Source organism: Sinocyclocheilus rhinocerous, unplaced genomic scaffold, assembly GCF_001515625.1.
Source record: "Sinocyclocheilus rhinocerous isolate Xijiao unplaced genomic scaffold, SAMN03320098_v1.1 scaffold1258, whole genome shotgun sequence".
NCBI lineage: Eukaryota > Metazoa > Chordata > Actinopteri > Cypriniformes > Cyprinidae > Sinocyclocheilus > Sinocyclocheilus rhinocerous.
The window spans coordinates 281,315-292,800 of NW_015648525.1; the positions used below are offsets into that span (position 1 = coordinate 281,315).

At 38.0% G+C, this 11,486-nt stretch overlaps 1 protein-coding gene across 2 annotated transcripts in view; it reads left to right on the forward strand.

The window, feature by feature from the left end:
• Positions 1-1,146: 1,146 nt before the first annotated feature.
• The window catches only part of LOC107709808 (alpha-protein kinase 3-like), a 29,652-nt gene continuing 19,312 nt past the window's right edge, over positions 1,147-11,486 (forward strand). The window contains exons 1-8 of one of the 2 annotated variants that reach the window (XM_016514434.1): positions 1,147-1,300; positions 1,597-1,882; positions 3,070-3,191; positions 3,417-3,534; positions 3,689-3,884; positions 4,267-5,463; positions 8,424-10,854; positions 11,313-11,460. In XM_016514434.1, coding sequence (XP_016369920.1) covers positions 1,746-1,882; positions 3,070-3,191; positions 3,417-3,534; positions 3,689-3,884; positions 4,267-5,463; positions 8,424-10,854; positions 11,313-11,460 — 4,349 coding nt within the window. In that variant the 5' untranslated portion in view covers positions 1,147-1,300; positions 1,597-1,745. The remainder of the gene's footprint in view (positions 1,301-1,596; positions 1,883-3,069; positions 3,192-3,416; positions 3,535-3,688; positions 3,885-4,266; positions 5,464-8,423; positions 10,855-11,312; positions 11,461-11,486) is intronic. The other variant, XM_016514435.1, reaches the window with a different exon arrangement.

The window sequence follows — 11,486 nt, forward strand, 5'->3', positions numbered from 1 at the left end:
ATTTTATTTCTCGTCTCCGTGCTCTCCGCACTTTTGCTTTTAAAAGTGATATAAAAATACAAATGCCATATAAATGGTTTGCAATGCAATCTTATTAAATAATATTATAATAATAAAAATTATTATTACTAATAATAATAATAATTTATTATTATTATTATTTATACTACTTCTAATTTGGCATCCAACTCAAGACAATTCAAGTAATTTTTTTGTAAATTAAGTGTGACTTGAGACTGAATGGCACACTATTTATTTGTTTGCTTGTTTGTTTGTTTGTTTGTTTGTCTGTTTCTTGTTTGTTTGTCTGTTTCTTGTTTGTTTGTAGTTCTGCTCTGTTCTTTGGATCCCCTTTTTGTTTTTGTATTGCCTTACTGTCAGCAATGAAAAAAAAATTATGATACAGTTGATTATTGTGATGCAATATACTGGCTTTACCCTTTATAACATCACAGATACACTTACAGTTTTAAAATATTTGCTTTATTTTCTGTTTCTATGTGTTCTCAGCACTTTATCATTGCATTTACAATCGTATTCTGCAATTCTTAAATGATAATAATTCTATATTAATTTTTAATTTAATGACTTGTTACTTACGTGTGACTTGAGTCCGAGTGTTACACTCAAGTTTACATCTCTGTTATTATTATTTGTAAGCATGTGTTTCATCTCTTGTTTGAAAGATGCACGGTATGTTTGTGAGAGTGGTTGCTTGACAGCATGTAATCAGAGCCCTTTTATGATTGGAAAATGATGCAATGACACATGACCGGTGGGAAAGGTTGTTGATTGTTATGGGGAGGGTGTACAGACAGAGTGACATAGAGGGGGCTGTCCTAATTAAACCTGGGCCATGCTTTGAGCTTGTCCGGAGAGCTGTCATCAAAGGGCCACTTGCATCAGATCACTTTCTCCACATCACATACTAGATGCATTTAGCTAAATTTCTACACACAGTGGGCCATTTCTATGTGTGTTAATGTATATCAGACAATCAGTCAATCAGAGAAAGAATGACAGGATTTTATGAGGCTGGCAGAGAAGGAATGATTAAAGCAGGAGATATTTTTTATTTTAACCTGCGCTTGGAAGTTTTTGCTGTCTTTTTCTTGGATGCTTCTTTCAAGTGGCTTCAGAGCAATGGCTAGTTGTGGAAAGTGTGATGTGCTCTTGCGCCTATTTGTAGGCCTGCTATAAATAGGGTCCTGCTGGCAACTCACATGCTCTGCTGTGATTGACAATTCTAGTGCTACTGGGACAGCAGGCTCCAAAGAACAGACAAAGAAACATACTAATGGTGAGTTCTTTAAGTGTTGTGCTGTTTTGTCAAGCAATTCAAAGTTCAAACTATATGTGTTGGTTTGAAATCAAATACAAATTAGTGCGTTTGACCAAATTGAAATTAGCAGACGGCAGTTCCTATTTATAACTTCTCTGTTCAAATGGTTTGCTTGTTGAGACTAGCTGCCCTCAAAACAGAACGGTTCTGTTTAAACTATATTTTAAAATTTTGGTTACATATTATTAATATTGTTATTACTTTCAGTGTTTGTGTTTCTTAGTTTGATTGATTTGTATTTTTTTGCTTTTCAGTAGTTCTCCAAATAGCTACGAAGTGGAACTTTACCTTTTGGTTCCAATCGCCCGGAGACCGACCTGAATTTTATTCTGCAGAAACACTGAAACCCCACTTAAAGAGACTGGTGGGTTTTTTGGACTGTTGAAGTTATTTATTTTGGACAATGACATCCAGGAGGCCCATGACCCGCTCTTACTCTGGAAATGGGAGATCGGGAAGCCAAAATGGGGAGGATGTTTCATCGGCAAGCGGAAGGTCAGAGAGCTGCAACTACCTCTCCAACATTAGGCCCGAAAATAGGTAAAAAAATTTTTATCAAATTTGATTGAGGGTGTTTTTCTGCCTTGTTTGATGGTGTAAAGCATGTCTGCTTGTGTCAGAGTTATCCAAACCTCCAGTTTGGATGTTGATTTTGAGGTTTATGATGGTTATTATGTCTAGAAATGAATTGTGTTTTTAATAAATATTTTGGAAATACATAACTACAGTATTTTACTAATCACCGATATTTGTGAAATAAATATAATCAAAAATGTATATAAATTATATGGAATATTAATGGTATATAATTTGATTTTAAAAACTGTCTTTGGTTAGAACATGATCATTGGTTTTTATGTGGAAAAAATCCCCTATTCTCCTATTCTGATACTTTATTTTATCAAATGAGATCCCATTTTAGCACACATCAACTTAAATACAATCAAAAAATCAAATTTTCATCAGTTTCAATGTTTTTTGTTGCTGCTGAAATGCTGATCTAACTGTGGTTCCCATATTGGTTGTATTGTATTGGCTCAACTACGGTTATGCCAAGAGAGACCACAACATTCTCCCCATAAGCAACAGCGTTTACTGTATGAAGTATTACAGATGCTCCTGGCTGTGATTAAAATCAGGGTCACACACTGACTAGTCCCTAGTTTAGATGTTCTTGTCTGATGAGTGTCCCTTTGATTTGCCTCATTTCTAAATAGCTTTTCAACACACAGGTATTCAAACTACAGGCCGTCGAGGTAATAAAAGCTTCCCAAAAGGTCAATCCAAAACTAACTACACTTCAAATAACAATTTATATTCCCCAAAATGCCTTTCTGCTTTGGTTTGTTGTTTTACAATTTCAGAAATACAAAATTAAAGCCAATTGCATTTGATTGCAACGTGATCAATACTGTGACCCGCCCAAATAACCACTGTATATTGTACATGAAAAAGTACACTATAAATGATACCAAAACAAACTTTTACATGTTAATATTAAAAGGCTAAAAGAATATCCTCTCACCCTGTTAATACCTTGCAGCCTTTCCTCCCGATGACACCAATAATTATAATTTGGTGACACTTTCGTGTCTATGCAAACTGTTGCTTTAGCTTATTAATTTATTGATTTATATAATAATGTTTGGATTAATTTTATATAATATATACTAGCTTTCCTGAAATGGGGATTAATGAGTTGACAAATTTTTATTGGCCATTTCCAGGAGTACATTATGTACAGTCATGGCTCAGTTGACTGAAGAGACCCAGCCATGTTTTGAGACCACCATAAAATCGAAGGCAGTGTCAGAATCATGCAATGTCAAGTTCTCTTGTGTGGTCACAGGTAAGTTGCTTTATGATTATGAAAATACAGTTTTAAACTGTATTTTATGGCATTTGTATGTCCATATGTTCTATAGCATTTCAGTATTGTAAAAAATACACAACAAATAATCATATTTGGTGTGTGACGTCTGTATGTATGTTTTTTTTCCCCAAAATATACAATTATGATTTTCTAGTTTGAATTAATGTTCAGTATTATAACACCATTACACATTTTCACCAGGTTACCCAGCTCCTGAGTTGACCTGGTACAAAGATGACATGGAGTTAGATCGATATTGTGGTCTTCCCAAATATGAAATATTTCGCAATGGAAAAATTCACATACTCCACATCTACAAGTATGATTATTTTCTTATTTCTGCTTATTTTCTACCTATCTTTGCATTTCTAAAGCAATACAATTCTTTTTTTAAAGTTTATTTCATACATTCACATGCAAATCAATGCTTTTAGTAGTGACTACACAATGACAATATTTGCTTCATTTGGCAGCTGTACAGAAGATGATGCAGCCGTTTATCAGGCCTCAGCGAGGAACAGTAAGGGCATCGTCTCTTGTTCTGGGGTGCTGGAGGTGGGCACCATGAGTGAGTACCTGATCCACCAAAGGTTCTTCGCCAAACTGAAACAGAAGGCTGAGAACAAGCGACGAGAGCTGGAAGAGAGTCGACGTCGGGGTAAGGAGAACATGCAGAAGGAACAATATTGTGGTCTTCCCAAATATGAAATATTTCGCAATGGAAAAATTCACACACTCCACATCTACAAGTATGACCTGACTGCTTATTCTACAATACATTTCATACATTCACATCCAAATCAATGCTTTTATTGTTTACACAATGACTATTAACTACATTTCTTCATTTGGCAGCTGTACAGAAGATGATGCAGCCGTTTATCAGGCCTCAGCGAGGAACAGTAAGGGCATCGTCTCTTGTTCTGGGGTGCTGGAGGTGGGCACCATGAGTGAGTACCTGATCCACCAAAGGTTCTTCGCCAAACTGAAACAGAAGGCTGAGAACAAGCGACGAGAGCTGGAAGAGAGTCGACGTCGGGGTAAGGAGAACATGCAGAAGGAACAATTAAATGTGATTAACCAGGAACGCTTACTAAGGAAGCGTAGGATTCCTGCTGGGAACGACACCCTGAGCTCTTCTCCCACAACCCAGGATGGAGAGGAGAACGTGACCTCCCAAGGAACAGATGAAGAGCAGCCTGCAATCATAGATGATAAGTCTGATAATATCACGGTACAGGCTTCTGTAGGAATAACAGAGATGAAAACGGAAAACGGTAATGAGAAACTCAACCGTATCTGCAATCCAATGGAGGTGCTCGCCACAAAGCAGTCTGTCAAAGAGAAAGTGGGTGAAAAGAAGATGCGTATTACCAATGGATTTGATGAGGTGGGTGTTATTAAACCCACCCAGAGCAACAGAAAACAAGAGGATGCTAATGAAGGAAAGAGCCTGGCAAAATACTTAGCTGAGTCTGTGCAGTCACAAGCTGCTGAGGAACATCAGAGTTCTGCAAAGTCACAGGAGATCATAGAGGTCGATGTTAAACCTGTCCAAGAAAAAGAACGAGAGCTGGAGATGGAAAGGGAAAGATTAAAAGAAGAGGAGAGGAAGCGATCACGAGAAATTGAGCGGGAGAAAGAACGAGAGAGATCCAAAGAGAGAGAACGAGAGAAAATTAGGCAAACAGAACAAGAACAAAGAGCTACATCTGGGCCTTCAACCAAAGCTGCGTCACACAAAGAGCCAGAACCTCAACACAAGTCAGCTCTAACCTCGGTTTTTCACTCCCTAAAGGACATATTCTTTGGCAAAAGCAAGAAGTCAGAGACAACAGAAACCACAAAGAGAACTAGTGAAGTTATCATAGAAAAAGAAATTCCACAACACCTCCCTCCTTCACAAACACCTCCTCAAATGTCTTTGGTCTATAGTAAGGCCTCTGAGCTTGAGGCACCAAAGCTGGTGCAGGAATCATCTCAAATGGTGGATTTGGAAGTAAAAACAAAGCCTTTACCACAAACACAAGACTCAATCGTCTTTAATGATATCATAAACTCCAATTCAGCTGAACATATTTCTGAATTTCATGCAAACAAACTTGAGGATGTGTCTCCCACCCCTGAAAGAGAGCATGTTGGGAGCATTGGAGCAACACTTAGACTTTCTGTAGGGGAGAATGAGATACCAAAGGATGAGAGTAGTCCAGAGGAAGTCCAGCAGATTGATCAATCTCTGCTTCTCAAGGTGAGTTCATCACACCTCTCACTTTACAACCTGCCGGTTTTGTCCATCTGTAGTGCAGGGCTTCCTGCACCACAGCACATGGCAGTTATTTATAGAGTACATTTGAGCGACAAGACTTGAGTTTAATTACACCAGTCCATAGCCAAGATGATGACACTAACTATACCCAAGAGAACACAGTAGGCAGCTTTGAGATTAATTGGTCTTTGACTTCTCATGTAAGGATTGAAAGTGTCAGCATTGTTCTTATAGACTATTTTCTTGACAAAACTGCAAGCACAGTGTTTGGGATGCAGTACACAAATAAAGCGGGGTATAAAGTCTGAGAGCACTCGTTAAAATGTTTCTATTTTGTATTTTTTTCTAATTAAATACAATTTTAATTACAATATTGTACAATATTATATTATAAGCATAACAGTTTAAGAAAAATCTTTGTGTGTGTGTGTGTGTGTGTGTGTACCATGATGTTTTTGTTTACACAACTTAAATTCTACATTTAAATTTTCAATGTTGTCTTAAAATTTTGGACTCCACTGTATTAAGACTACAATTGAAAAGATTCAAAAGATTTTTTAATGTTTTTGAAAGAAGTCTCTCATGCTCACCAGTGCTGCATTTATTTGATAAAAATACAATAAAAACAGTAATATTGTGAAATATTATTACAGTATTAAAAATGTATATTATATTTATCATATATATTTATTCCGGTCATGGCAAATCTGAATTCATTACTCATTCTACAGTGTGACATACGTATTAAACCTTGCTTATTAAAAGTATTAATTTCTTTAAAAAATTTAAAAATCTTACTGACCTTACATTTCAGCTTCTTACAACACCACAGCTTCTGTGCTCTGCTTTTGTCTTATTTACGGCTCTCTCCCAGGACTTTGAATAAGGGCCACTGGCCCTTTAAAAGGCAATCAATAATGCGCAGAGTGAGCATGAGTCAGACTAGCTGGATTTTTAGCTTATCTAGAATAGTTAGAGAATGTGTTTTAATGCGTCAGCAGACCTTTATTATTATTATTATTATTATTATTACTCATTGGGATCAACTAGTATTCGACCTGAAATGGGATTTTCCATCCATTGTCATAATTGTGTTGACTTTAAATGGACGTGTTTTAATGATAGTGCAGGTCAGGACATGATGAAGGACAGTTGCTGGACAAGAAGACAAAACCTCTTCACATTTTCAAGATTCTTTGGTTCCCCGTGTCTTAAAATAAACCTGTTTCTAATCTGTGCTGAGAGAAGCCATACCATACAAAGAGAGTTTACTGACTGCTAAACTTGTATACATTATGTCAGAGAAACCAAAGTCAGCTGACAATTCACCGTTACTGAAAATGTTCCACTTGCATGTAAAACCTTTGTCTCTCTATGTATAATGGATGACTAAGTGCCCAAGATGCCCTATTATTCATTTTAGTTTTAGATTTTATTACAAACATGTTTACTTACTGTGCATGCAACTGTAGACAGTAGTTGAGCTTCTTTCTTGGCAAGAATGTGCACATGGCAGAGGTTCTGTTAGCCCTCACATGATTTTTTAAATGCCATGGCTGAAGATTAGAGAGAAATGAGGCTGTTAGAAAGGCATGTGGAACCACAGTGATTGCATCATTGCTTAAAACCAGACACGGATAAATGCTAGTAATGAATTCATGTTTGTTAGCCAACCGGGTGAATGTCACCTTTAATTGATTCACATGTGCTCAGTCTCAGACAGGACAAACATGTGACAGCGTTGCACCTGGCATGTAACACATTCAGCTGTTTTATTTCCTATGTAATGTGGAAGTGCAACCACCCTAGCGTCTCGTGGGAAGTTAATGGTAGTTGTTGTGGTGTGTCAGTTAGAGGAACCCTGCACATTCATCTGAACTCTGCGTGTTGAATCACAACAGAGGAACTTCTGTTAGAAGAAAGCTCTCGTAGGAACGGTCTATAAATGTGACAAGCTACTTCTGTCACTACTGAAATGCCACTCCATTTTCAGTTTTTTTTTTTACAATTAAATGTTTCAATAATCGTAACATTATATCATTGTAAACTGATATACACTGATAACACTGTAAACTTATGTTGTAATATGTAATATACAATGTAATATGGTTATAAAAGTAAAGTGAAAGTGACATATATATATAGTTTAAAGTTATTTATACAGTTATAACTATATATATAGTTGTCATGAAATGAAAATTCACCCTGTTCTCAAAATATTGAAAACAATTCACATGTCACTATAGTACATATCACTTTCCACAATGAAACAAAGAATTGTGGCAAAATCACAATTTTTTCCTAAGCTAGAATGTTACACATTTTATTAGAAAATTAAAAACATTGGCATTAGGTGTATACTGATCAGTAACTTAAACTTCAGTAATATTAAGTGTTTTACTAATGTGATTTCTGTGGTGTTAGTTATATCATGTGTCACTTGTCATACAGGGGTGTTGTCAAGTTGTCCTTACAGTTCATAAATATTATGTTGTTTTCCTTCTACATACATGGAAAGTTGCACAAGATTTGTAGTCTGAGTGTACAAATTTGTACATAGTTTCAAATATAACAGCTTAAAAAACAAGTAAACAAACCAAATGACAAAAATATAGTTAAGGTGTATGCTTATTCAATAAATACAACATTTTTTATCGTAAACATGACTGTACTATACATCAGTGGTGTATAAAACTATACATCAATGATCAAAATTCTAAGCTTTTATAAACTTTACAAAACCTCAGTTATTGATTTTATGATCCTAGGAGCAAATCAATTACAATTACTTTTTTATTAATATCCCATAATTAATATCCTATTCTATAAACATTAAGATCCAGTGCATGCCAAGAGGACAATCTAAAACTGTCCAATCTGTGCAGTGGATTCAGTGTTGTGAAGCCACAAGTTATTTAACAAGCAACTGTTTATGTCTTAAGGCTACAGGTGACCATACTAAACCTAGTGACACTGATGTTCCTGGCTCTGTGGGCTTGGCCAATCCTCCATTCGAGACTGAAAGGCTGGAATTTACCTATCCTGCAGATGAGGTCATGCGAGATGCTGAGGAAATGCATAATTTAGAGGAACAGGGGGGCTCAGATGCCCCCCTGACAGACCTCATCATGGCAGACCTGGAAAGCACGCAGTGTTGTGAGAGCCAGCCAGAGTCTCAGTTTTCACAGTTTGCCGACTTTGTCCCTACCGAAGTGCACAATGAGTCCCAGTCAGCGGAGCTGAGAGTAGAAGAGAGCAAAGAGCCAAACGAGAAAGTAATTCCTAATATGGAGGAGGAAAGTGTTATGAAAACGCTAGAGGGAGGTTCCCTGACAGGGAAAAATAAAGAGGAGATGAATGATGCAATAGAAGGGAAATCTTACACTGCAGGAAAAAATGAGTCGGTGAGTGACTTTGTCATAAAAGAGTCAGTCCTTCCTGTAGTTGTAGTGAATGAAAGAGAATATGAAATTAATGATCAGAATTCATTGTCACCAGCATTGGGGCTAATTCAAGAAGGGGATTCCGTTGCTCTTGTGTCTGAGAGTGCAATGGAAATGGATTTTAAACCAGATGAAAAATCAATGCCAGCACTAAATGTTAGTTTCACAGAGAATAAAGAAGTTGCAGCTGACTCTGCTAAAGTGAATGATTTTAATATGGAGCATAATAAAAGCATTCCAAGTCAGGGTGGGAGTGCTGAAGAAAAGGGAAAACATAGTGGTGAAGAAAGCACAGAAGAAAAAGACAATGTTAATGCTGAAAAACTAAAGGATGATTCCAGTCAACCAAAGAAAGATGATGTTAAGAGAAACAATAATGTTGTTCCAGAGACAGAAGCATCTGTTGTAATTCCAGAGATGGAGATCCCCAAAAGTCCAAGACGAGGTGAAACTGAGGTTATAGAAACTCAACCGAAGCCATACAAAGTAAATAAACCAAAACTCCTTACAAAAGCACAAGCAGAGAGACGTTTGACCGAGAAGGACCAACCAGCAGTCCAACCAATCATAATACTCCCTGACACAAGAGAAACCGTCATCAAGAATGTGGCAAAAAAGAGATCTACGCCACTCATCCCAGAAATCAAGGTCACATTGCCAGAAAGAGTCAAACATGAAGAACCTGTTATTGCACCTAGAAGTGAAATTCTGAAATTAGAGCCTGAGAGAGTCATGCAACCTTTAACACAAGAGGTGGCACAGATATTTCGAGAAAAGGAAAGACAAATGGATGATACCACTAGAGCATCAGGTGAATCAACCTCCAACAGTGCCTTAGTTATTCCAGATCTTTTGGGTGTGGCAAGGAACACTCAATCATCCCCTTCTGTGGAGAGAACACAAAATCTAGAAGCAAGAATGAGAGGTGGAGAAGAACAAGGAAGTATCAACACTGGGTGGGGCAGGGAAGATGACAGTAATATCCCTATAATCAACATAGCATGTGCTGATGACAACACAACCACTCTTAAAAAAGAGCAAACTCTTGTTCAAAGCCACCCCTCACTTCCTGGCATAGTAATCTCACAAGATATTCCTCCCATTTCTGTCACAAATGCAGAAAGGCACACCGATAGCAAAAAAGATGACTCTGAGACTTCAGTTACTATGCTAAAAAGTGAAAGCAATCAACATGGTCCAGTTGCTATTTCTGAGAAACCAAAAGAGCAGCTCATGTCCCAGCTGAGTCCAGATATGTCTACAAAAACTCTGCCTAGTATTACTAACCAAGACCCAGATAAGTTTCCCCAGCCGAAAGACACAAAGGTAGAATCTGAATCTGACAGGCTTCAAAAAGACAAACCTTCCATAGAGAAACTTAGCCTAACAACCCCTGTGGGACCTACACTCCCTCCACTAAGTCCTGCCAGTTTGCGAAGGCTAATGGCAAAGAATAACCCAAACTTAGAGAATCAGGGGTCCATCTCAGCTGCATCAGTGGATGGAAGTGAGAAGAAGGGGGAAGAGAGTGGAGGAAGTACACCCACATCCACTCTGTCCTGTGAGAGTAGCCCAAAGATGAAGCGACGAGACAGTCTCACCCTAATACCTTCAGCCACCCCCGAGGAGCTGGCTTCTGGTGCTCGCCGCAAAATCTACCTCGCTAAAACCAAGTCTGAGGATGAGGGATCTGACACCCAGGGTAAGAGGGATAGTCCGTATATGTCACCCAGTCAGGCTCGCAGGGCGGCTTTCCTGCAACTTCAAAGTGGGCAGCAAACACCACCCACAGAAAGACGTTCGCCATTGATGGCCCGACGCAAGGCCACGCTGGACATGCCAAAACCTAAGGAGGAGACGGCAGAGGTGACAGACAGCACAAAGACAGAAAGCAAACCAGCAGAAAAGGAGAAGCTGGACCCCTTCAAAGGTAACACATATGTATTTTTATACTGGTTAATTGTTGTTGATTGCAGTTTTTTCCAGCAGGAACTTAATGAAATCTTTCATATCTATTAAAAAGGTTGTCAAACCTGCACAAGAAATAACTAACATTTCTGTTAGTTGGCCAATATTTATTGACCAATACTGATAATATCAAAATGTAGAATATGCCAGAGGTGGCAGGTTCAGATCCCGAATAAGCCCCCAATTTTTGATATCACTCATGTTTGACACCAACATAAAAGCCATTAAAATATTTGCATATATCATGCATGACATTGGGATGTATTTAGGCCTTCATTCTGATTATTCTTCTACTTTCTAAGCACATTATCATGTTAACACCAACACATAGGGGGACGCCTGATATGGGGCAAGAGTAAACACTACATATCTCTACCTTGTTGCCTCTGTCAAGTTACCCGTGATCCTCTTTCCATTCAGCTCCTCAGGTTATCCGCAAGATTAGGGGAGAGCCCTTCTCAGATGCCTCAGGCCACTTGAAGCTGTGGTGCCAGTTTTTTAACATTCTTAGTGACTCCACCATCAAGTGGTACAGAGATGAAGAGGAAATTGTGGAGATGCAAAAATGGTAAATTCCTCTGCAATCATTCAACA